This window comes from Acanthopagrus latus, chromosome 2 (assembly GCF_904848185.1).
Source record: "Acanthopagrus latus isolate v.2019 chromosome 2, fAcaLat1.1, whole genome shotgun sequence".
In the NCBI taxonomy this organism is placed as follows: Eukaryota; Metazoa; Chordata; class Actinopteri; order Spariformes; family Sparidae; genus Acanthopagrus; species Acanthopagrus latus.
Window position 1 is genome coordinate 22,790,177 of NC_051040.1, and position 25,083 is coordinate 22,815,259.

The window sequence follows — 25,083 nt, forward strand, 5'->3', positions numbered from 1 at the left end:
TTCATTTTTTCATTCAGTGTCTCCTTTATCTTTAAGTTTGTCAACCTATTGACTAAATCTGAGCGGTTTCTTCATCATACAGCTCACTGACTTTTTTTTTTTCCTACTCCTTTGGCGCCCTCCAGAGGTAGGGAATGGAGTTGGCAGTGCTGAGGAGCTGTACGTGGACAATGGCTACGACTACTACACCAATCGAGGCATCAGCCAGTGACTGGGACCGTGTGAATCTGCCCACATCATTCCTGCTCAAGTCAGAGTGAAGTCTGTTCCCCTCCTCTGTCCTGCTGATCAGCTGACAGACTGCTGTACATGACAGAGAAGACATCCACCCAGTTGCTTTTGTGTAAATTGTGTAAATAGTTTTGCTTGTCAGACATACTGTATATCGCATGGGACTTCACGCACTTTTTATCAGCAGAATACGCCAAATCTCTCACATCTAAATGTCCCAGAGGCCCCTCTGAGTTACCGATGCCTGCTTCTTTTTAAAGACGTTTTTTTTTCCATGTTTTAAGCTAATTTTCCAAAGCAGTTTCTCGTTTTTAACCACTGTAAATGATATTCTCCTCTCAGCGGATGCATGAGACTAAACGCTAGCAGCTCATTATCCTCCCTGCCTTCTGTCAGCACTCCACTGTGCTGTTGTTCATAAAAGTACAAGTATTAATATTTATATTTAAAGAGAAAAACAAAAAACACAAACAAGCTGTTTACAGAAGTCCTGCCTTCTCCTCCAGGTGAAATATTCACGTGGTGTATGTAAGATATCACCTGGTGTGTGTGTGTGTGTGTGTGTGTGTGTGTGTGTGTGTGTGTGTGTGAGAGCGATAGAGAGAGCTGTGCTCCCAACAACCAGAGGAACTGGTGAAAATGGATTGGGGAGGAACATTTGTGTTGTCTTTTTATGCTAATGTGAATGTGTTTGGATTTTTTTTTTTTTTTTTAAAGATGTGTACGGTGTATTGTGTGTATTCTGGCTGGGTACATATTTCTTACCCTGTGTGCAGTGCTACGTTGAGTGTATTATTGTACATACAAGGTGAACCAATGCATGAGATGCTCCAGCCAACTAAGAATTACATTGGAACTATGTGACGGTGATGAAACTGTTGAACAACTCCAATAGCAATAGTCTGGTCATGGTGGAAGTCGAGTCACTTCCTGCTCAGCCTCTGAATTACAGTTAAGTCTGTGGTGTTTTAGTGTTGACATGCATCTAACTGTCGGTTGCTGGTGTAAACCTGAATGCTTTAGGTAAATGAAGTGGATGCTAAATGTGAATATAAAGCTCTAAGCTAACTGAAGGGACACTACAGTTATCACACGAGGCAGTGCAGGGTTAAGAAGATGGATTGCCTTCTGTGTTTCTTTTTCCTTTCTTTGGGTATTACTGTGCCTCAGAATTAAACATTAAAAAGTCTTCTAAAACAGGAGTTTACTAGTTGTTGTGTTTTGTATTGCTAAAGCTTGAAGGAATTCGTTTAAAGGAAGCCATTTCAAACTATTATTCTCCCCTACATACACACACAATCAAGTTTTGCTCAAAGACACAACAGAAACCACTAATCCTACCATTATGTGAAAGCTTGTTGTGTCCAAGTGCTGCACATCATGGTTAAAAATATAAATAAATAAATAAATAAATAAAATAGATAGAGATATAGCTGGTAGACACAGATGGTACAATATGATTCACTAGTAAAAGTATTACAATCATGATGTGACATTTGTTGAGGTCTGTACAATATAAACATCTCTGCAGCTCTACTTGCTTCATTATAATGCTGTTTTATCAAATGTATTCGTTTTATCAACACATTGCAGCATGTTAGGTTTCAAACTTGTTCATAATTTCTATAGTATTTCAATTAATTCAGCACCTTTTCATTTATATGCACTGATCCTTTTTGTCTCCTATCTAGTATTGATTTCTCAGACAAAAAAATCGCACTAACACTTTGAAACAAAGAAGAAATGATTCAGATGTGTCCCCTCAAGAGCATTGTGGGCCTGCCAGATCTTTCTGGTAGAGGAAAAAAAAGGTTAACAAAAAGAAAATACATCTATGTTCAGGGCGTCAGTCAATTCAGGAATATTAAGGGTTTTATGTAAGCTCAGAGAGGCAAATGAAAAGAAATGTAAGGATCTTATCCTGATTATCCTGGCAAAACCTTTTGACTTAATACATAAACAAAAGGGAAAACAATTTAGATAAGGATTATAAAGTGATTACCAGAGTTTGTTTTTCTCTGACTTGCCAGTCAAGGGTTGTATACTGTATAGAACCATTTTGCATCTTTACACATCAAGTGTCTGCTTTTGGCCCATGGTCCACCATTTAGTGCCCTCCAATGGAAAATGGTTGGGCACCCCTGGAAGATCTACAATATGTATGTATGTAAAGTGCTACGGTATGTGTATGTGGCCCAACAAAGGAAGTTTGACTCTTCCTCAAAATAAACAAGACAGTAAAGAAGTTGCAGAATTGAGTTTAATTGGCTGAAAAGTTGGTTGTAACAGTTTAACTTTGTCATTTTTTAGTTGGCTAGACACTGACAGTGAGTAGAACATGATATAAAAATAGACTTTAGACTCATGGTTTGTTTTTCCTTATTTAAACAGGGACTGATGTTTCTTTACAGTATCAAAGGCAAATAGCATAGCCTCAGATTAGCTTCATCTTTCCTAATAACTGTGTTACATCAAGCTCTTAGTTCCAACATTAGAAATACATTTGACAAAGAAAATGAGATAAAGTCAAACACCAACTCATAAAAGACATTTGGCAAAATAAATTGTGACAGCTTCTGAAGGAATGTTGGTACTTTTAGTTCTTGGTTTAAAATGATATTGGACCGTCTGTACTTCAGAGACACAGAGCTCTGGGTTTTTATTTTTTTGACAGAATCTTACAACAGCAACAGAAATCCGCTCTCATACTGGATGCACAGTAACCAGCCAGCTGCCCACCAGAGTAAGAAGGTCAAATACAATTTTTTAACAATAAAATTACTGAATAAATCTCATCTTTCACATTTTAGGCACCACAAATGCAATATCAAGGCACCAGAAAGCAATGCTTTGGTCCTCCTGTGGGACTCAGACTCGACCTTACAGCAGCGACAGCGGGCTGTACTTCACTCCGACACGTGAATATGGGATGCGTGCAACGTGTGCCATTGCCTTTTAAATGAAGCATGCACTATTGCACAGAAAAAGTGAAGTTGGCCAACAGGTGGAAGTCCTCAAAGTGCAGCACTGAACATGACTCCTGTGAAACTAACTGCATTTCTTCAAAGGGAGGGGTGATGCTCAGGATTTAAGATATACAGTACTGTGAGAACATTAAGGCTTTCTCCAACATGCACCTTCTTCTATGAGGCTGCACCTCACGGGTAACCTTATTATTTATCAGGCTTTTAGCCGGTGAATTTGTTTGGTTGTGCTTAACTACATCTTAGCACTTCCTCTGTCCACATGACCGTGCAAAGTCTAACAGGAAACCACCAGAGTGCAGCGGTCCACCTTTACACACCAACTTTAACTATACAGCAGCTGCCTGCACAGACACACTTCTCCTCTGTTGGAAATGTGAAAAAATGCATTAAAGGCCCGCTAAACACCCGTGGACACACACACACACACACACACACACACACACACACACACACACACACACACACACACACACACACACACACACACACACACACACACACACACACACACACACACAGCCAGCCACACAGTTAATGGGAATAAATAAATAAATAGCTGAAGATGCACTGGTCAGTCTTTCACTCCATTAAAGGAGAGGCTGTCCCCTGCACTGAACACCATGTAAGTATCTACCAGGAATAAGCATCATCAATGAAGCTGAATGGATCAGTAGATACACGAGATGTCACTTCTAGAAAGGCTTCCCATTCACCGCTGTTATTTCTGCCAAAGCATCGTGTGCAATAAAAGCAGCTGCCCCTTCAAAATCATGAACAGGACGGTTCACTTCTGCGCATATGATCAGGCTACTGTGCCTAAAAGAGGAATGTTGGTTTCAATACATAATCGTCACATATTTAATGCTACGGCCGCGTTTCCCAGAGCTGTAAGCAACCTGAGTATCCTGCATGTCTTCACTTGGGTGGCGCTGCCTTTTGTTGCTTCAGCAGATTTGAAATTATGCACATAAGAGCAGCATGAAACAGTTGGGAAGCAGTGACAAGTCTCTGGGGCATCACATTGATGTTAATAAATAACCTGGATGAAGATTAGCTGAAGTTCGTCTTGCGCAGGTGTCTGTTGGGGATTTCTATAGCGCTCACTTGTAAAGGCCAGGAGCCGCCCATGATGCCAGCCTGAATGGCCACACCTGTGACCACAGCCAGATCAGGGTCCACCGATGTGTTGGGCTCCTTCCCGAAGTACTCGCTGATCAGCCTCCTGATGCGCGGTATCCTGGTGGAGCCTCCGACCAGAACGATCTCATCAACTTCATGTTTCTCCAGGTGGCCCTCCGCTAACACGGTCTCCACCGGAGCCAGGATCTTCTGGAAAAGGTCCTCGTTGAGCTCCTCAAACAGCTCGCGTGTGATCACAGCCTGGAAAAGAACCTTAGCAGGGTCGGAGCCTTTGGGTGACTTGGAGCTGTCGTGGGTGTGAAGGCGCAGGGGCACCCTGACAGTGACGCTTGGCTGGAGGGTGAGGTTGAGCTTGGCGGCTTCCACAGCCTGTCGGAGATGGTGGATGTCCTCTTTGAGAGTGGGTGGGACGCCAAACTCCTGTCGGACTCGCTCTGTGGTGTACTGGAGCAACCTCTGGCTGAAGTCTTGACCTCCCAGCTTGTTGTTCCCTGCATAAAAAAACATTTCTTAAGATTAGGCCACTGTTTCATAAAGGCTATACATTTACACAAACAGAATTCATCAGTTTGAACATTAAACATCATGTCTTTGAACTGTATCAACTCAATATAGGTCACAGAGGATCTGCAAATCATTGCATTGTGTTCTTACTTATGTGACACGCAGCATCCCAACTTTTTTGGAATCAGTGTTGCAAATCAGACAAATATTACTAAAAAATAAACCAGACAATTTTCTGAACAGATATTAGACACCCATACTTTCCTCTTTCTGTAAAACACTCTAACTGCCTGAATCCATGTGAAAGTTCTGACTTTTATTATCATTATCATTATTCTGACCATTATTATCCACTGCTGAATCCACTTCAATCATGAAGAAGAGAGCTCAGACTTAAAGGACTTGTTATGCCTTCAACGGGCACCTGAATTGCAAAATGTCAAGTTCCTTTTTCAGACAACTGCAGGCTCATATCAGTTTTTATCTCTGTTGAACACATTACCTGCCATGGCTCTGGTGAGGAACATGCCCCCCTGTTTGTTGAGCAGAGAAACATCCAGGGTTCCACCCCCGAGGTCGACCACCAGCACGTTGAACACATCCACCTTGTGCAGGCCGTAGGCCATGGCTGCAGCCGTGGGCTCATTGATCACTCGCAGGATCTCCAGGCCTGCAAGACGAGGGAGAGAATGTACATTATGTTCCAGACGTCTGTGTGCAGATTGTATTTTTAATGCTTTAGGAGAAAAACGGCCATTATGGATGTTATCTGAAATATATCCACATATACCAGAAGCAAGCTGTGTCTACAATGTTAGGGTTTATTCAAAATGCATGTTATTACTGAAAGATGGAAATTAATTAATTAAAAAATACACATACGAAGTAGAAAAATACACAAAAGCTTAATAAGAACTGAGTGATAACTGACCGGCGAGGTTGGCGGCCCTGACCGTGTAGTTCCTCTGCCTGTCGTCAAACTCTGCCGGCACCGAGATGACAGCTCTCTGGATGGGCACACCCAGATGCTGCTCAGCCATCTTCTTCATCTTCAGCAGCAGCCTGGAGCCGATGAACTCTGGGCTGACGGTGAAGGTGCGGTTGGTGGAGACCACAAACTCTGCACTGCCATTATTGTTTATCACCTGGAAGATGGGCAGTGGGAAACAATATGGAGAGTTTTCAGCTTTTATTGAGAGATAACTGAGATGGATTTTCATGCTTTTATAATGTGTGTATGTGACTGCATTTAATAAAGGCTGCTTAGACTAGATAATGGTTGACGTGGCACATGCTTCTACTGGGCCATTTAATGTGAAAGGCATTCTTAACCTAAATACAATAAATAAAAATACGCCTTTAATACTGTCATAAGGCTTCAAAATATAGATTCAAAATGGATCTAAATACCAGTGTTTCACCAACTATCTTATAGCAGTAAAAAGGAGCAGTGAGATCACTTATTTCCCCACATTATCTGTGTGAAACAGATGAACAGGGGATAACAAGAAGAAAAAAGATGCTTGGGGTCTTTTAGGATTATGACATTTCCAGTAAAGTTTACTTTTTTAGTACGCTGATGTCATTTTAGACATTAAAGTTTACCATGAAATATCCTTCATCCTCTACGAATCTTTGTCACAAGTGTTTTTACATTTTAGGGATCATGAGCAAAATGTGCACATAGCGGCCAGTATGTTGACACTCGAATCTGCCCCCAAAATTAAGTAACAGTAAAGTAGGACTGGCATTGCATTTCCTGCATAAATCTGTGCTGAAGTGACTCCACTAAAGAAATCACTCATTCTGCAATAACACACAAAAGAGCCCACAGTCAGTCATGCACCAGCCCCAGCATGACCCACCTTGAACGGGTACCGAGCACTCTCCTGCTCCAGCACCTCCGGCTCGAAGATCTTCCCGATGAACCTCTTGGCATCGTAGATGGTGTTCTGGGGGTTGCTGTCCGCCAGGTCCACGGCTTCGTGTCCGGACAGCACCGCGGCGGTGGTGAACGAGACGGCGCTGGGGATGCTCTTCCTCCCCTCTTTATCCGCTATCACCTCCACTTCTCCGCTCCCAGGGAGGAAGACGCCGACAGAGCAGAACGTGGTGCCCAGGTCCAGGCCTATCACTTTGGGTTTGGGGGGCGGTAAGTACTGTTGGCCCAGGTAACCAGCCAGGAACAGGGCCAGGATCACCGAACCTGTGGCACGTTAACAACACGCGCATTACAGGTGGAATAAACCGGTTAGCTCGTGTGTTAGCGTCCAGTCACCGGTTAATTACTGGAGAAAAAATATGTCATTAAACTTACCAATCATTGAAATCTCTCCCGTCATCGTCTCACACTGTTGCGAAGTCACCCACCGCTTGAATTTCACAAAATGTCGGTAAAATTGCTCAAGTTGCGACCAAATGATGCTTTGACAAGTGGATGATGCGATGTAGGAAGTTTTCAGACTGCCAACAAAATACACGTCAACGCTGTCTCACTACTGGTGTATGCTGGGTAATGGAGTTTATGGGTAACACCATCAACGCCACGGGCAGCGCAGCACACAATAGTTGTGCACCACATTTCCCGTCAAAGCTTGCGATATGCAACGTAAGGCGAATGATTTGTGACGTTGCCTCGCACTCAGCCAACCAGACACGGCCAAGACAGTGGAGCGTTTAAAAAAAAAAGAAAAAGAAAATGTTCAGGTTAAAATAGAATAAATACATAAATAAAATATGATATTAAAATGAAATGTATCATCATATTGATATATCAAAATAAAAAAGAAAGTAACTCATTGAAGTTTAGTTTTTTTTTCATTAAATAAAATTAAATGAAAAAATGAAATTAAATAAACTAATGCAAAAAAATATAATTAAGGCAACTAAATTAAAGTGGAAAAATAAAAAAAGGAAAGGAACGAATATTAAGAATTGCAAAAATATATAAATTCTGCTTAAATTAAAGTTTAAAAATATAATGTAAATTAAAATATTGGACAAAAACAAAATGGATACAAAAATAAGGTATATAACATAATCAAAATAATAATTATATAAAAATAAATTTTAATGTGTAATGTATACATTTCAGAAAATAAAATTTCTGCTAATTATTTAAGTAAAAATTAGATCAATCTAAATAATGTTTTAACTTTTAACTTGTTCTGTTATATTATATTGCATTTATGTTTTTTTAGGCCATCAAGCACTAGGCAGTGTACTAGTAGGTGAAACGAATAACTGACTTGCAAAAAACATCCCGGTAATTGTATTTCTTTGATTTTATTTACAAAAAGTTGTGAAAACAGTTGACATCTGACTTTCACATGAGTGCACACACAGGCTCTCTCTCACTCGTTCTCATATCCACACACATCCACACACATTCAGAAAAATAACATACACGTTTTCCTGTACAGTATAGATCATAGGCAATATTAGAAATGCATTGTTCAAACCCATCACAGAAACATCCATTCACCAATAACACCAATAATTCATAGGAAAGAGATAACACTGGATGTTGAACTGAGATTGGATTTGATGAATAAAGGTCAAAATGATGCAGATGCGATAAATAAAGGCTTTATATGGAAAAAACACTGAATGATTTAGAATGCAATAAATACATGTGACATTTGATCAATGAAAGGTCACCTTTTCAAAAACATAAAATAAAATTAAAAAAATTCAAGAAATCTTACAACTTAATTATTAGCTGACAAAGTGACAAATGGATAAGATGACATTTAGAATATTGGTTGTCCGTCCTAAACATATCACACTTTTAAGATGCGTTGACGGCAGGAAAACGTGTGGCTACCTTGTTGGAATAAGGGTTATTAACATGACATTTGGAGAAAAGTAAAGGATAATTGAATTCCAAATGTTATCATATCCATCTGACAAGTAATGAAACACATTAAGACTCCACAGCGTCTGTGAGCGGCTCTGTGTCCTCCTTGCTGTCTGAACATTCAGAGGGGATGAAGCAGCCTGAGTCTCGGGGACAATCGCTGTCTTCTTCCTGTAGGATGTGGGAGGATTTGTGCTCCTCCGCCTCCCTCACGTCATCACCTGCGGCCACAAACCAAATAGAATTTAATCAAATGTCATAATATTCCAAGTTTCTGTTTCCAACCACAACAGAGACAGTAAATTCTGTGTGAAATGCTTCAGTCACTGGAAATGAACCCATATTTAAATACATGAACCTGACGCTCTTTGACATTTAAATCAGATTTTGCTGTGACAGCAACAGCACTGCAGATTGTTTCCAAGATTAGAGGCTGTTATTACTAAAACGATTGAGAAACTAGAACAATCTAGGGCTGATTGAGTGGCCGAATGACCCAAAAACTGAAATAACTTGTGCAGGTGTGACCCAGCAAACACCCGCAGTAAATCATGTCTTCAGATACAACACCTCAACATGTTCTCTTTATTTCCATTCTCACACAGTAAAAACATCCCACCATTCTTTAATATTTTCACTTAACTGATGGAAGCCACTAATCCTCGTGTCCAGGTTGCCAAACCACTAACCTAATGGAGTTCAGCTTGATTAAATTACTGGCCTCTCATGTGAGTCAATAGGCTTGGCAGGGTCATGCCACGCTGGCCGCTGCCATCTGTTTTACTCAAACTGTCAGCCGATGCAAACATTACATGGCCCTTTCATTTGTTTTGTGCACAAACCACAGTGAAACCCGAACAGACTGAACAAAACCAGCCTGTGGCTGCTGTTCTCCTCTGTGCACTGGAAAGTAGTTTTGTTTTCATTCATGCAGGATCTGCGATTATCTGCCTTCTGCTTCAAGACATCAGATTACAGGAACACCTTCTGCCCCATTAAGCACTTTCTATCTGAGTAACAGGAAATCAGTGATAAGCCTCTAACAGTGTGCAGGATGTTAGAGAATAAAAAACACCTTTCTACTCTAGAGCAAATCATTTCAAACCAACTCACCAATAAGGAATAATGGAGGGAAAATGTACATTTAAACTGTTGTATATTTATATATGTTGAACTAGTATACTTTAGCTGACAGAATAAAATAAACAGCTTTTAACATTAAGATCTCTACGTTGACTTTCCTTGTTGTTTGAATGTCACCAGAATCATAAAAGCTTTCTGTGACTTGAGAGTGACCTTAAACTACTCTTGCTATTTTTGTCTGATAAATGCTCATTTCTGATTGGCTGATGGGACAAATTCTGAGGCATATCAGCTCACGCAGGTGTGTCACATTTAATCATAGTTGCTACTACTGCTGTTTGATTGCTGTCAAACACCACATTACCATCCACACAGATAGATGCAGAGGGATTTTTACAATACTGACATGATTTCCTGAGGGACTGTAAAATCTCATGACTGCTGGTTAAAAGTTGGAGGGCAGTAATACCAGATATTTGTGCATTTCAGTGCCACAACTTCATAGAAGAGTTTGGGGTATTGACACTTGAGTCTTATAGACAGGAGACATGGAGACCAGAGACAGAGTGCTCATATAGTGCCACCATGACACAGCTACACTTCTTTTAATAAGCAGAAACAAGTAATGTAAATAACCAATCAGCCAAAATTTGCATTAAACTATAAATATTGTCAGTGAGAGCTGTGATAAAGAAACAAAAGGAGACATCTGGACTTTGCAAAAGTAAGTGAAGCACAAATATGACTGGTAAAATGAATAATGACTGACTTCCATTTAGCTATGATTCAGTTTCAGGGTCCTGGTATTGTTCAGGCCTACTGGGACACTTTAATGTGACAGAACCACCAACCAAAGTTAACATTATAGCAAGTTCCCGTGAAAACATCAACACTCCTCTATTGCTCTGAGCCCCAAGTGCCCCAAAGTTTGCATCAGCTACTCTAACTCTTACTCTTACTGTATCATACGCAGCTGGACTTGTTTTGGTTTCTTGGAGACATTTCACCTCTCATCCGACAGGCTTCTTCAGTTCTAACTAACTGGGGGGGAGTTCCAGGCGAACAGATGTTAGCATTTGCGCTGGTTTTATGCTTGTCCCAGCGTTTGTTTTGAGTGTGACTTCAACAGCTGGCCAGTTCTTACATATGGCACCTTTAATAACTCTGGGGTGTTGTCAGGTTTTTAGTTGACCTTGTGGCTAACCCTAACCCCATTATTAGTGATCTGTAAAATGAAGCGGAGATTGTTAATAACACGGTCATGTCCGGGTGCGTCGCTAACCTTCTGTGTAGCGGCACTCAGCAGCAGCGAGGAGCTTGCGTCTGTGCTCGGGGTCTTTGACGTTCAGCTCGATCAGGTGCTTCTCCTGCAGGTGCAACAGGTCCTCCACCGTCTGGTAGCCGTTCAGCAGCAAGGCAGAGGCGTACTCCTACAACAGCAACAGGGGTTTTCATTGGTATCAACTCGGTAAAATAAAAAAACCCCAGCGGCACAAACGTTGACTTAGTTTGTATCAAGTTTCTAATAATGTATGGTACAAAAGGTTGGCAGAGGTGGCACGCTGGCTTCAAAACGTCGACAAAGACTTGACAATGTCGGGTATTTTACCTGCATACATGTTTGAGGTTGTGGTATGAAAGTAGGGCAACATTTCATTTTAAAGGAAATGAATTTGAAAAGAACAATTTGTTTTCATCCATGAGAGACGAGATTCGCCGAATACTCTTTGTCGCTGCTTTTCTGTCTGAAACCTTGCTGTGGACGGACTAAAACAACCGATCTCACCTCGAGGTTCAGTCGCTCCAGTAACTCCAGCAGCGTTTTAGGCCGAGGTCTTTTGCACAGCTTCTGTTGTCTGATCTTGGGAGCTGCTTCTTCTTCCTCCTCTTTCTCCACCACAATGTCCACGTAGATAAACTTGAAGTTGCCCACTTTGTTGTTTAGCATGCCCGTCCAGATGCCCATTGGAGGCTTACTGATGATGCTGATGATGTCCCCCACCTGTGAGCGTAAGGAAACGTTGAGATGATGCTGATCTTTATGTCTTGAAAGTAGAATTTTGTGTTGCTATTGTTGCCGCTGCACAGCATACAGCAGCAGTGTGCACAGCCGGTGCGGTGTCTTACCTTGAGTTTGAGGGAATCTGTGTCATAAGGGCTCGGAACGAAGTCTGTGTGGACGCGAGCTTTGCCGCAGAACTCTCCCTGATAGGAGCCGTCCTCCTCCAGCCTCAGACTGTCTCTCTGACCAGAACCGTTGGACTCACTGGTCACACCGCCTGAACACACAAACACAGCATGTTTTTACGGTCCATTCATAAATACACCGTTCAGCTGTGGATCACCACAGAACCCTTCAGTCCGGCCTGTGTGCAGATTGTGCAGATACTCACTCGAGGAGCTCTGTCCGCTGTAGAGACTCTCTAAGGAGTTGCTTGTCTTTGCAGAGTCTTTCTCAGCTGGAGCCGGACTCTCCGTCTCTGCCTCTGGGTCTTTGTCTGTGTCGTCACCCTGGTAGGAAAAAGAAGTGAAAAGATCAATTCATTGAACACAGAGGTAAGTGAAATCAGCCAAAGTCAGCAGATTCCCGTAAAGTCTGCGTGAAAGCAAAAGTCAACAAGGAAACTAAAAGAGAGTGCTTCAGAAGGGGATGTAGGCTGTGAAAGCTACACAGCTTGTCAAAAGTTTAATCTTATCACTCCATCTCCTCTACTGTCAAAACTACCAGATACTCTTCGGCGAGCAGCGGCGTCACAGCTGAGGATGTGGGTTTGTAAGAGATGAAAGTGATAAAAGTCCTGAGAAAAACAGCGCAGGTTTGCTGTAACTGATGCACGTCTGCTGTTATCTCACCCCTTGTGTTACTTATTAACATGCATGGATCATGAAAGCTAAACCTGTTGTTGCTGATAGCAATTAAATAAAAAGTGGAGGCTGTGTGTGTGCGTGTGTGTCTATTTTTCCAGTGACTCACCGTCTCCTCAGAGAAGGTCTTGGCGTGTTTCTTGCCCATTTTTCGGCGCATGGTCAGTGAGATTGCCTTCATCTTCTTCCCAAGTCCGGCTGATTTGTGCTGGTCCGGGATCTCACCTTCTTCCGTGAGCTGCATAAAGAAAGTGGGTTCAGCACATGTGGTATTGTAAAATCCATGACAGTGAATTTACATCGCGTCCCAAACAAATGGTACTTCTGCTCCATAAAGACAGAGCAAAATGCACCACTTCCTGTGCAGCACAGAGGTTATTCCCCCAACATGAAGTTTATTTTCCAATGTCATTTTCCTTTTTTATAAAAGAAAAAAAAAAACAACAAAAAACCTTGCAGCATCATGGCTGCAAATATTTGTATATGTGCACATTTTCAGCACTCCTTATCCAAATCCTCAATGCTATTGTTTATATGTATATTATACGTATATCATTCTTGCTGCCACTGTATCTGCCCCTTCTCTGGCATCACGCATACATGAATGAAATGAAAACAAATCTGCTCACCATGGTTGTTCCATTCTCCTCTGGCTTGGCTTGCGACGAGTGATGCCTGAGACCCTCAAACTTGCCGAAGCTGGTAGAGCGCTGTGAGGAGGATTCAAAGACAAAGCGTTACGGAGGCCACTGTCACCATTTGGTCAGCGAGATTTAACATCATTACACAACGCCGAGACATTATGAGTCCTCGCCCCAGCTGTCTCAAGGCCCAAAAATCCTCCAAAAACCTGCCGCGTCTTCACTGATCACTGATGAAACATGAGTGTACAGTCTGTTGCGAGAATGTTTCGAAATGAGAGCTTGTAAAAAAAAAAAAAAAAAAAAAACATGGTGCATTTGTGGACATGTGGAGCAGACAGTGGACATGTCTCAGTACAGGTGTGCCAGTAAAGCCGTCAGTATTCACGATAAGTAGATAAATACATAAATACATAAATACATAAATACATAAATGAAACTGTTGTCTGCTCACAGTGCTGGTGACATGTACACGCACACAGTGGCTTCACCCTGCTCCTGTTTTAATACACCCCCCCCCCTTTTTTTTTCCAATTTTTCATAAAACTAAAAGTCATTATAATCCCATCCTCTCCACAGCAGCAGAGCACCGAAATAATTATATAAATGAATAATCCCTGGAAATCCTGGTTAAATATGAGCTCCATACTCCTAGACGACCCTCTGTGGATTGATTTAATGCGGCGTTGTCTGCCAGCCCCACTTCTTTTTTTTTTTTCTATGCTCCGTTCTCTACAAATACAGCAGCAGAATTCAAGATTGTCTTTTAATATCAGTATCCTTCCTCCTATTTTTAGTTTTTGTGTTACTGAATCATCGGTATTTTATTGTCACAGTTGTTTGTCTGTATTATATGAAAATTCACTTTGATTTTTAAAAACTGTAACAAAAAAAATCACTTTTTTGTAGTCTAGTCTTTTAGTTTTCCTTTAACAAACACAATTTCAGATTTCCAATTTTAAAATGACGATTGAAGCAACATTAACTTCAGTTATGTCTCTTTATCTTGAGAACATGGGTTTTTGAGCAACTATGTCAAATGTCACATTAAAAGTTTCTTGGCTTCCAACATGCTTATATTTCCTTTAAATCGTCACCTACCTTAGGCTTGCTCCTTGCTTTGTCCGACACATTGGAGGCCGCCCTCTGCAACATTTTAATCCTGTTTTAAGGTTGTTTTTTCTTTGGTCAAATCTCAGCCCTTTGCTTGCCTCTCGTCTTAACCCCACTCTCCTGACAGTGAAGTGTTAACTCGCGATCAGGCTGCCTGTCTGATGGGCTGGCTGGCCCACTTCCTTACAACACAGGATGTGAGGCAATTGGCATTGTGTCTCTTGAAGCAGTATCGCTTTGAAAGGGGAAAAATACAAGTGCTTAAGTGTGCATTTTGTGGCCTGCTCGACAAAAACATTGAGCACCGCTTCCAGGAACGGCTGTATTTAGGTTTTTCATTTGTGGTAGATTTTTTTTTTTAGAAGATACGAGAATCTCCATTGAGGATGACTTTGTGTCGTATATGATGCTGAGGTTGATCTGCTCAGAGTTGGGCGCTGTAATGTCACAAAGCAAGACTTATACTAACCACTGGAGTGGAGTCGTGATAAATCAAGATCCGGGGTTATATGATCTAACTATCAATACCACTGTTCTGCACTCTGCAGTGAAAGCTGTTCGTTCATGACTAACATACAATGTCAAAATGTCAAAATCTTTCATGAAAGTCATTTGTCAGTCCAGTATTCCTCAAAATGTCCCTTTCGTGACAAAGGGGAACTTGGTGATGGTAAATGATGCTGGAGTAAATATTCCTGTGTTCATTTCTTAATGTGGGGCCAACACTTTTGAGGAAGTGCTGACGTACGCCGGAGGAACAGCTGAAAGCGGCAACTTTGCCATGTCGAAACACTTTCCGGTTTGTCTCTGCTCTCAATGTGGAGGAGGAAACACTTCACTTGAGGTCGTAGAAAGACTTCACTGTCACATATTTGGAGTATCTGGAATAGATTTTTCTTTTTGATCAACCAAATGATAAACTGTGACCTTCTCACAACACGCAGCCTCCGCGCTGAATCTGAGGCCCGAGAGGCGGCTGGACTCCTCACAGGATCCTACATTTCTGTTAGTCATTGCTCTGATGTTGCCATGTTGGGATTTGCCACTGTGTTTACATTCCTGGGGGGGGGTTGAAGAAAAGGGAATTCTACAGACAAAACCATTGCCTAATCCCACGGCCTGCAATCAGTCGTAAACTCCTGTCAATCCAGATTAAGGTTTCTAATCTATGACTTTGGAGGCTCCCCGGGGAGGTTAGTTGTTCATCTGAAGAGTTCCAAATGAGATATCTGCCAACGTCACCTGACCGCTGCTGAAATATGCACTGTCAGGGGAGGATTGCTCTTTTGGTTGTTTTAAATAGTTTTCAGAAGAGGATAGACTTCATTGAGATACAGCAACATAGGTATTTAAGGTTTATGACTGTTATAGCATATATTGTAAAGTACAGCATGTTTAGCATTTCCAGAAAGGTTTTCTTTGTACTTGTGAGACAGTAAGAGACAGTGCAAAGAGAATCTTAATCTCCATCATCTCCATCTCTGGCTTTACTCTAAAGAGCCTTCGTGGCTTCTGAAATGACATTTTCTCTCTAAGAACCAGTGACACTATAGATCCATAGGCATCTTGTAATCTCTACACTGGATCATCCTTTTCATCGCAGACAATTTTCTCCCAAGTCATGTTAAGCTTTAACAACAGCTTTGTGTCACACAGGGCACACACTGCACGTGCTCACCGGGTATCAGCAGAGGTCTAAAGCTGTGAGATGTCAAGTGCATGCAAAGGCACTGACCTTCAGGTCAATCTGCACCCTTGTGCAGTATTAGCACTGACTGACCATTGGACTAGTGGTTTCTAAACAGCAAATGACTGAAGAATCCTAATAGGACAGTCTTTTTAGACATGACCTGCAAGGTAAATCACACAAACTTCTCTTTTAGCTGGCCTGTCGACGGGTCTGTTGTTTGCGAGATGGGAATGTTGGATCTTGATGAAAAACCTTTGGAAAACATTACTTTTTGATGAGTCTTCTTGTGACTGTCAAACTGAAGCTGAGCAAAGCACCTCTGAAGTCTAAATGTCAATGCTGCAATAAAAGCATCAGAATAAAAACAGCTCAGACTGAGATCCCTTCCCAAAACACGTATCCATCCACCAGCTACTTACATTTGGTTCTGACAGATCCCCGTCTGTGCTCGATCGCGGCACTCTTGGGGGAATCTTGGGTTTACAATCCCGTTTCAAGCTGCCATCCTGGGCCGTCCCTTGCTGCTGTTTGCCCTCCCACTCCTTCCCTTGAGCCGTGGCAAAGTCGTGGGAGTACACGCGATACTCTGTGAGCGGTCTGCGGCAGGTGTGCTGAGCGGCCCCCCAGGCAGGACCGCTGTCGCCTGGGTTGCTCCAGCGCTGGTGGTGGGCGTGGGTGGGTGTCGCTCCACCAGGGAGGTTAGCTATTTCTGTGCATCGGCCCGGGGTAGTGTTCTCCTGGGCAGGTAGGGTGGAGGACTTGCCCATGTAGGGTCTCCTGTCTGACCTGTATGGCACGTCCAGATAGTGGGGCCCCATGGTTGGACTCATAATAGACGGTGGGGAGTGAACTGAGAGAGAATACAGAAGATAATATGAATGAAAAACTGACATTTTACATGTTTCTGAGACTGTGGAAGCCTTATTTCACCTCTTTCAAACTGCAATCAGACGTCATATTGAGGTGTTGCTGCACCACAGCGGCTCATTATGACAGAAGATGATTCATAGTTCTATGCTCTGCTCTCTGAGCGTCACAACACCACCTCAGAACTTCTGTTTAATCTCTTTAAACATTGTTTTACAATATGCCAAAAGCGGAGAGTGTGACGAGACATTTTGCACCGGAAATGGCCGCTTAACACATCGCTAAAACATCGCAGCAGCACTGGAAAGAGTGTAGGCTGAAATTTGAAGATGGCCAAACAACATTCTTGTGGTGTCGACCCTCGCCTTTGAAACCCCTATGTGTGCAGAACGGATGTTTGTTCGCTGTGAAGCAGCCCTCTCTGTACCTACACTATAGGGACACTTCAGACAGACACCTAAAACTGAAGGTGTTGCAACGCTCAAAAGCAGAAGTGTAATCTAGAGGAGAAAAGTCATGAACCAGAGTTGCTACATTTTGATCAATTCTGCGTGAGCCTCTTTTGCTAGTGCAAGCACAAGTCAAGTTAAGTCATGCAGCGTCACTGAGTCATAGAGAGCAAGGTCAAAAACGACAGTTTGATCGAGGGAGAAGAGGATATCACTATTATCCTGCTGTAAAGTAACTGTGGAAGACGGTCTCACCTGTGGCATTGTGGCTTTTCTTCGACGCCTCTTTCCCGCTCTTTCCAGCTGGTTTCTTTCCAGGCTTTTGGCTTCTTTTGACAGCAGGTTTAGACTCTGTCGCCACACCATTGGCATGGACACTCTGAAAAGAACACGTTTAAAATACTTGAATTCCTACATGTATAAAGCGTGACACGTATGTATGGACACTTTACGTCACACTAAAATTGTTTTTAGCATCGCTGTAGGGATGGCAATGTCAGCCCTTCAGTCAGTTGGTCCACATTCAAACCACTGAATTTTGTGCTGACATTCATGGTTCCCAGGGGATGATTCCTACTGACTTGGGTGAAAATCTGAATTTTCCTCAAGACAGCATGAGGTTCACATTGTTGTATTTAGAGAGATATCTCAACAACTGTTGGTCGGGGTGCTATTAAATTTAGGTCAGAATTCACATCCCTTCACTTTCCTTTTCACACCATCATCAAGTCAACACGCTGACTTAATTGGCATTGGCATTAGCTGTAGTTTGAGTTTTGACTTGATTAGTAAATGTCAGCATGCTAACACGCTCAACTACGATGCTGAACATAGTAAACAGTATAACAACTTAACATCTGCTTGTACGCATTGTCATTTGATCATGTTAGCATCTCAATGCATTTAGCTGAAAGCACTGCTAAGCCACTAGCATAGCTGATGGTTATTTAGAGACCACAGAAACCTATCTTATACCAAATCCTATTTGGGTCACTGGTTCTTTTAGCACATTGTGAGGTGCTGAGAGCTGCTGCTGATCCTCCACTGGCAAGCTTTGTTTTGTTTGCGTCTCACTATGATGGGCATTAGTCAGAATGGGCAGCGGATGACCTGGCGAGAGGCCTCTAAACCCTCCAAACCCCAAACACACACAGAGGCAGTCCTGCTCTTGTTTTCACATCTCTCTGCCATGTGGCCCAGAGATTACACCGGGAGCAGTACCCTCTCTGGACCATCTGCACTGTATTAAAACCCAATCAACATTTGCCTTAAATGATTGTGCCATTTAGGCCACGCCAAGGCTCTCTGGATGTCACAAGCAGGTGGCAGCTTGAAACTCCCAAAGTTGACACAAAATGGCCCTGTGCACCATGTGACCCCGAGTCTGCGCTATCTGCAAACACGCTCCGGCCGACTGGTGCAGCAACAGGTTCATTTAAATGTGGCTCAGACACCAGATTGAGCGCATCAGTCTGTGGTGGACATTGATTTCATGTAATGCTTATTTATAAAAGTGCTGCCCTGCTATAAGGGAGTGTGTTTTTTTGACACATGTCAGATGTACTTGGTCTCAAAAACAGGCTCCTCCACCCACAGTCTTTGTGGTCGCTGCTACTGTGTATGTGTATGTTACCCACAGTTATGCCCTTTTTCAACATGCATCATTGCAACATTTTTGCATTAAAATATCTGTAGAATGAACGTGCATGGGGCTGAGACGACTGCAGTGAAGCTTTTTGTTCTAACCTGGCTCGAGGGCGGTTTCTCCTTCTTCTTTGTGCCAGAATGATGAGCTCCTTTCCCATCTTTGGTTTCTGTTCTGTGTTTAGTCTTCCTCATCTCTTCGTGGGCAACAAGATGTTACAAGAAATCACATCAGGTTAGTGAGACAATGGAAAACCAAAAGAAAAGCCAAAAACAAGAAATTTAAAAAAGAAAGCTACGCGGGAAACTGATTTTATCATGTTTTCATCTACTTTCACAATTAAAGGACAGATTCACAATTTTTCAAGTATCAAAACAGACAGTCATGTGCGGATGTGAACGCTGACACAGGTTTTGCTTGCTGTGATCACTTCTCTTGTTAATACTACACATATGTTGTCCTTATGTGCCCCCAATGGACAAGATCTACATTCCTCTTTCTGTGTGAAAGCCAAGTCCGAGCATTTAGAAACGACCTCCCACCATGCACCATGTCCCGTTATTAAATACTCAGTAGTTTGGGATACAATTTTGGTGGCATATTGGTTGAAAAGCCCGTCCCGCATCTTCAGACGTCACGCTGAGAGTCCAAATGAACGCCGGCACATAGATGAGCTTAACCTATTTATTTCCTATTTACCTTCATTGTGATTGTTGGTGATGTGGACTAAATCTTCTCGGCTCTTGGCGGGCTGCCAGACTGCGGTATTACAGCTGGGGTTATCTGCCACGGAGGGAGACAAATCACCAACATTGAGGATTTTAAGTGAAAAGTCAGGGTGAAGTGAGGTCACAGGAACACTTCAGGCTGAATAAAATCGTTTTCAGAGTCACGGGCGGGCTGAATTGTAGGTTATCCGAGGTTTAAATCTAAAAAACTAGACAACAATGATTTCTGAGGTGAATTATTTACTGTCGTCTCCCTGAGGGCTCGTGATACAGTTAAACATATGGGTGGCAACACAGGAGCTGGTGTTGGTTTAAGAGTTTGGCCATCATGTTTAGTAGTACTTAAAGAAGAAGAATTATCTTGGCTGCTGTCAATTCCCCTGGAGCCTTCACAAGTCTTAAAATGAATCCAGCATTAACAAAAATATGCAAATGAAATGGTTTGTACTCACCAAGTGCTTCATTATCTGATGCTGATTTGGATATATGTGTTCTGAAATCAAAGTTGACAAGGACATTATATTGTAAGGCGCATGTCTTTGAGTCTTTGAATCTTCTGGAGCTTTGATAAGATATCAAATGACAACAACCGCACTGATATGATTGTGTTTTTATGACGTAAAGTCACTTAAAGCAATAGAAATATGTCAGGGACCCTTTGCAGAAAAAGCTCATCGCGAGAGTGTACATATTGTGCAGAAGTGCTCTGTGAGAAAGCATGGTATACTTCTTCGATGGGCTGAGAAACCACACTGTGACCACAAAGTTGCGTTTCTTTCAGAGTAAAGGTGTCGAGGCTGCTGGGGACTCTAAGTAGGTGGGCCTTGAATCCGCTTAGTCCAACTTGCCCAAAGCCATAATCTGCCTTCTGCTGGCCCTACAAGTCCACGTGGCCATGCTTCTCAAAAAAACATTTACTATCAGTCAGAACAATCTATATAAAGCTTGACTTTTTTTTTTCAATTGTGTCTAATGGGTTGTCAATCCCTCTCCCTAAAAATACAGGATTTTGTTGCAAACCAAATGAACTAAAGATAAGGATGAGGAGGGGAGCGCTGCGGAAGAGCCCGTCTGCTCTGCTGCAGGGAGGATTTACAGTATTAACCCTCAGTGAAAATAAACTGGGAGCCTTTCAAGCCATATGATTACTCTATGGGAAAGCCCTTTCACTTGCATGGCAGACGTCCGTGGCGACGAAAGAAGCGTAAAGATGTAGACACACAGGAGCCTGAATTCCTGGCAGGATTACAGTGTTGTTATGAAATTTAATTGTCTGTTCTCAGCGCAATGACGTGATTAGAAGAGGATGATGTAATAAGGTCCAAAAGTAGATTTACCTGTGGGCTAAATACTAGTGGGATTTGGTGCAACGTCATTAGCATGTTTCTGTCAAATTCTCATTCGAGCTCACCTTCTTTTCTTTTTGTTGCAGTTGGTCCCCTGCATCTGAGGCATGTCCTGAAAGAAAACACAGCATTTTCAGCCACAATAACATTCCAACTGATGTAATGAGTAAGGTTTCTGTTGCAGACTCGTGCCAAATACATTTGCTTGCATGCCATCGGTGGTATTTAATTTGCATTGCATGGCAAGCTTGAATTAAAAAATCTGAATTGTGTGCCGCTCACAGCAGCAGCTGTCAACGGGCTCTGTTCATCATTTCATAATCAGCTTTGTTTTATAGGTACAATCTGGTGGGTAGTCCAAAAATCCCAATTCCTCTGAGAAGTGACCTCACACAGGCTGCTTATGATTGCTTACATGGCCCCATCACTCACAGTCGGTATGATGTGTATGTTTGCGGACAAGTTTAAACGTCTTATTGTTACTTTTAGGAATCTCTGTCGCTTGTTTTTAACTCTCCCGTCTGCGCCACAATGTATCCTTGGGTACCAGTAAAGAAACTTTGGGCCTTGTTTGGTGGGAACAGTATGCAGTCCTCTCACCATAGAAATAGATCTTCCAGAGCCTCCCCACTTTGTGTTGTCGTCCAGCAGGACCGCCGGGCTGCAGGAGCGGCTGCAGGAACGACTGCAGGAGCGGCTGGAGGAGCGGCTGGGGATGGGCGGCGGTGGGCCATCAGTGGAGCTCTGCACAGCCTCATACAGGCTGTCCATCGACCCCTCCTGATGCCACGTGGACACACGGACACACACACAGCAGTGAAATTTGACAGTGGCCACAATTTATGAATGGATTTGATCTCTCCTCTTGGATTAAGTCTGATGAGCACTTGTGACAAACACACAACAAGCAGGTCTAAATAGGTTATCACACATCAGTTCAAAGTTTTTTTAAAAATGTCTGTTTCAAGAGAAACAAGGTTTCTTGTACAAGGTTGCTTCCGATGCAAAGCATTACAATTTCATATGACTGTAGGAATGTGCTGTTAATGCTCCTCTAAAGCTCTTCTAAAATTGCTTGTCAACCATGGATGTAGGGGAGGATCGAAATTCCTCAGAGCAGATTTCAGCCTGGATTAAAAAATGTGTTTGGCTTGTTTGGATTCCTTCTAAGAACGGGAAAACAATTTCTGTCTTCATCCATCTCGTCGTGTCTGCGTGGTGACATCTTATCTGTTTTTTGGGCAGACTGCCATTTGTAGAGGCAACAAGGGAAGGTTTTTTTTTGTTTAACGAATTCTTTTAATTCATGCTTTTAATTGTTCTGGATGTAATATCTTAAGTCTTGCATGTATTCGTTGATCTTGTAAACTTCTTATCCTATGGATAAGAGATAGAGTTTTTATAAAAACATGCACCTATTTTTCTTGCAACCAAGTGTAAACAGAAAACTTTCCCTCATTTCCCTCAGATTCTGTGCCCGGTGTGGCAGACTAAATTGCGCCATGAGAGCGATGGTTTTTAAGCCATCAATCTAAATGCTGACATGTCATCATCCTACAGCCATTACACTGTGCAATCAACATTTACGTTATAAGAATAAGTTAAAGGGAAAAAAAAATCTATAGCCATTTCAAGTTTGCAATTTACTCCCCTTTGTGTCCCTAGTGTGTTAAATGATTACCTAAACCAAACTATGTATCTAAAATGCTTTTTACTGTTTCATGAAGGAGTTCATATTTGCACAAGAAGTCCTTGTACACGTGATGGTGAACCACCGCAAGAGAGAGAGAGCACGGCAAGTGTGATCGCAGTCCAAGCCTTTGTTTATTGTAGCAAGACGTTGGTTAAAATCCTGATTAATGGTCAACATCCACAACATCTGTCTTAAGCCAAGGTTCTGTATGCATGACCTTATGCCCACGTGCAGCGTGACAGCTGCAACAGCATCTGAGGGACCATATGTGTGAGCGGTGCGTGTGCGTATGTGTGCGCCTGCCAACACACACTTATCTTTAACCTAGCCGATTCACTTGTCACTACTTTCTTTCTGCTTTCTCCCTTGCATCATGAAGACAAACAACATATACATAAACTACAGCTGTTAAGTACACACACGTGGTGCTACCGTGTCATACTCCACTATTATAGAACATGCAAAGTCTTCTAAAGCACATGAGTTTAAAGAAGTATGATTACAGGCAGCTGAGATGCAGATTGTGCCATAGGGGACACTTGTTATCAGGCTGATATTCCTAATAACTGAAGGGTGGAGAAATGATCCAACTACAAAAAGAGTACCACTACCACCGCTTTGTAGATTTGTCATGCCTTGCTTGTGGCCGAGCTCACATTTGCATTTACAGTTCTCTTTCCCACAGCACCTCCCCGCACAGCTGGTTCAGTAAATGCATAGATAAAGAAGGGTGTCTCTTACCAGGGAGAAGCAGAAAAGGTTCATGCTGGCTGTGAGAACTCCTGTTGGTGTATCGATGCGTCGAGTGGAGGTGAAACAGCAAGCAGAGTGACAGCCAGAGACCGAGAGACACAACAGCTCAGTGTGAGCCCAGCCCAGGCCGCCTGCTGTCTTCTCAGATTAATACCAAAGTGAAATCCCTCCACTAATCCAATAGATGGACCACCATTACTCTACCAGCCGAAGCAGAACTCACTCTTGACAACAAGCCCATCATTGGTGGAGCAACAGGATGAGTCTTTGTTTTGAATCTTTTTATTTATTTATTTGCAGGAAGCAATTATTTTTTTCTTTTTTATCCAGCAGCCAAGCATTTCTAAAATCTACACTCAGTGGTGGAAAAAAGTATTGTTTTGCATCGTCCATTACAAGTCAAATTCCTGCATTCAAAAATGTTGTCTTTTGAAGCATTATTAGCTAAATGCATTAAAATGATTGATCGAATAAAAAAAGGTCCCATATGACATTTATATTACCATAAATTACATTATTTGATAGTTAAAGGTCCAGTGTGTAGGATTTTGTGACATCTAGCAGTAAGGTTGCTGACTGCAATAAAAAAAAAAAAATACTCCTTGTCTCACCAGGTCTCCGCTTAAAAACACAGCATAAACCCTCTCCAGAGCCAGTGCTTGAATCGTCAGCTTTGGACGTGTAGGAACATGATGGTTTCACATGGCAGCTCATTGCAAGAGGACCCGGTCACTATCCAATCAGAGTAGCTGCCCTGTCTGAGAAGTGCAAGCCTAACCTTGGATTGCAACACTACTTGGGCAAACCACACGCAGTACTGCAGAAAACCCATGCACCGTGTGGTTGCCTGTCAAAGCTTAACATACTCTTCAGTGTTCATATAGCTGTTATTGTCTAGTGTCCAAATATTTGTCCAAAACACTTGTGCTTTGGCTGTATTGTTCTTAAAACTTTCATGCAAGTAAAGTCCCTTGAATTTTTATCATTATATTATAAATGTTATTATAAGCAGATATAAGTACAGATATAAATTATAGACCGCCATACCCCATAGAGCTCACTTGAGAGCAAAGAGAATTATTTATGCGCTGTAAAACCATTAAGTGAAATGAAATTAGTGATTATGTCTGTCAAGCAAGTGCAGTTGTATAAAACAATCCTTCTTAAATGAGTAAAAGTCAACAAACCTCTACAGAACTGGAGTAAGTGTATTTTCCACCACTGCCTACACACTGTCTCACATGCAGTTAAATCCCATCGGTGCTGAACACTCACAATCAGTCGCTCTCTTCAGCACCATCTCCTGGAAAATACAATTCCAGCTGTGAGGTGATGAAAAACTTTCTAACTTATCATTCATAACAGTAAGATTGCACAGACAATTGAATGGCTCGGATATGGTATTATGTGTATTACTGGAAGCAAACAAGTGTTTTGTAAACAAGAAAAAAAAAAAATAGGTGCCAGCCACATCTTCTGGAGGGTTGTC

The 25,083-nt window shown here is 42.2% G+C and overlaps 4 protein-coding genes across 7 annotated transcripts in view; 1 reads left to right on the top strand and 3 right to left on the bottom strand.

Annotated features, from left to right (window-relative positions):
- Window positions 1–1,433, top strand: part of gdpd5b (glycerophosphodiester phosphodiesterase domain containing 5b) — a 42,658-nt gene extending 41,225 nt beyond the window's left edge. For all 4 annotated transcript variants that reach the window (XR_005079131.1, XR_005079132.1, XM_037122642.1 and 1 more), the window contains one exon: window positions 126–1,433. Coding sequence is in view for 2 of the 4 variants with exons in the window: in XM_037122642.1 (XP_036978537.1) it covers window positions 126–211 (86 nt within the window). In the remaining 2 variants the exon portion in view is untranslated. The remainder of the gene's footprint in view (window positions 1–125) is intronic.
- Window positions 1,434–2,473: 1,040 nt separating this feature from the next.
- Window positions 2,474–7,369, bottom strand: hspa13 (heat shock protein 70 family, member 13). The gene is made up of 5 exons (XM_037122671.1): window positions 7,180–7,369; window positions 6,728–7,068; window positions 5,794–6,007; window positions 5,365–5,532; window positions 2,474–4,849 (listed from the first exon to the last, which is right to left on the bottom strand). The coding sequence occupies exons 1-5, from the start codon at window positions 7,202–7,204 to the stop codon at window positions 4,269–4,271; spliced, it is 1,329 nt and encodes a 442-aa protein (XP_036978566.1). The 5' UTR covers window positions 7,205–7,369; the 3' UTR covers window positions 2,474–4,268.
- A 758-nt stretch (window positions 7,370–8,127) lies between these two features.
- On the bottom strand, window positions 8,128–14,568 carry samsn1a (SAM domain, SH3 domain and nuclear localisation signals 1a). The gene is made up of 8 exons (XM_037122685.1): window positions 14,412–14,568; window positions 13,299–13,379; window positions 12,779–12,907; window positions 12,198–12,315; window positions 11,932–12,083; window positions 11,591–11,806; window positions 11,087–11,234; window positions 8,128–8,942 (listed from the first exon to the last, which is right to left on the bottom strand). Exons 1-8 carry the CDS (start codon window positions 14,463–14,465, stop codon window positions 8,788–8,790), a joined length of 1,053 nt encoding a protein of 350 aa, XP_036978580.1. The 5' UTR covers window positions 14,466–14,568; the 3' UTR covers window positions 8,128–8,787.
- On the bottom strand, window positions 14,569–23,633 carry LOC119008735 (homeobox protein prospero-like). Its single transcript, XM_037079369.1, has 9 exons — window positions 23,583–23,633; window positions 21,749–21,928; window positions 21,214–21,260; window positions 20,255–20,295; window positions 19,774–19,857; window positions 19,176–19,270; window positions 17,685–17,808; window positions 16,533–16,963; window positions 14,569–14,658 (listed from the first exon to the last, which is right to left on the bottom strand). The coding sequence occupies exons 1-9, from the start codon at window positions 23,604–23,606 to the stop codon at window positions 14,569–14,571; spliced, it is 1,116 nt and encodes a 371-aa protein (XP_036935264.1). The 5' UTR covers window positions 23,607–23,633.
- Between the last annotated feature and the right edge of the window lie 1,450 nt (window positions 23,634–25,083).

Bases quoted from the DNA above. Each gene is read 5' to 3' on its own strand.
- hspa13 (XM_037122671.1), bottom strand. From the start codon at position 7,204: ATGACGGGAGAGATTTCAATGATTG. The intron at 7,069-7,179 runs GTAAGTTTAATG...AACGTGCCACAG, and splicing joins GGGAGAGATTTCAATGATTG to GTTCGGTGATCCTGGCCCTG. The intron at 6,008-6,727 runs GTGGGTCATGCT...CCCATCTTCCAG, and splicing joins GTGCTCGGTACCCGTTCAAG to GTGATAAACAATAATGGCAG.
- LOC119008735 (XM_037079369.1), bottom strand. From the start codon at position 23,606: ATGAACCTTTTCTGCTTCTCCCTG. The intron at 19,271-19,773 runs GTAAATAGGAAA...TTGCCCACGAAG, and splicing joins CACCAACAATCACAATGAAG to AGATGAGGAAGACTAAACAC. The intron at 16,964-17,684 runs GTGAGACCGTCT...ATTCTCTCTCAG, and splicing joins GAAAAGCCACAATGCCACAG to TTCACTCCCCACCGTCTATT.
- samsn1a (XM_037122685.1), bottom strand. From the start codon at position 14,465: ATGTTGCAGAGGGCGGCCTCCAATGTGTCGGACAAAGCAAGGAGCAAG. The intron at 13,380-14,411 runs GTAGGTGACGAT...TCCTCCTCACAG, and splicing joins AAGCAAGGAGCAAGCCTAAG to CGCTCTACCAGCTTCGGCAA. The intron at 12,908-13,298 runs GTGAGCAGATTT...TTCTTTATGCAG, and splicing joins AGGAGAATGGAACAACCATG to CTCACGGAAGAAGGTGAGAT.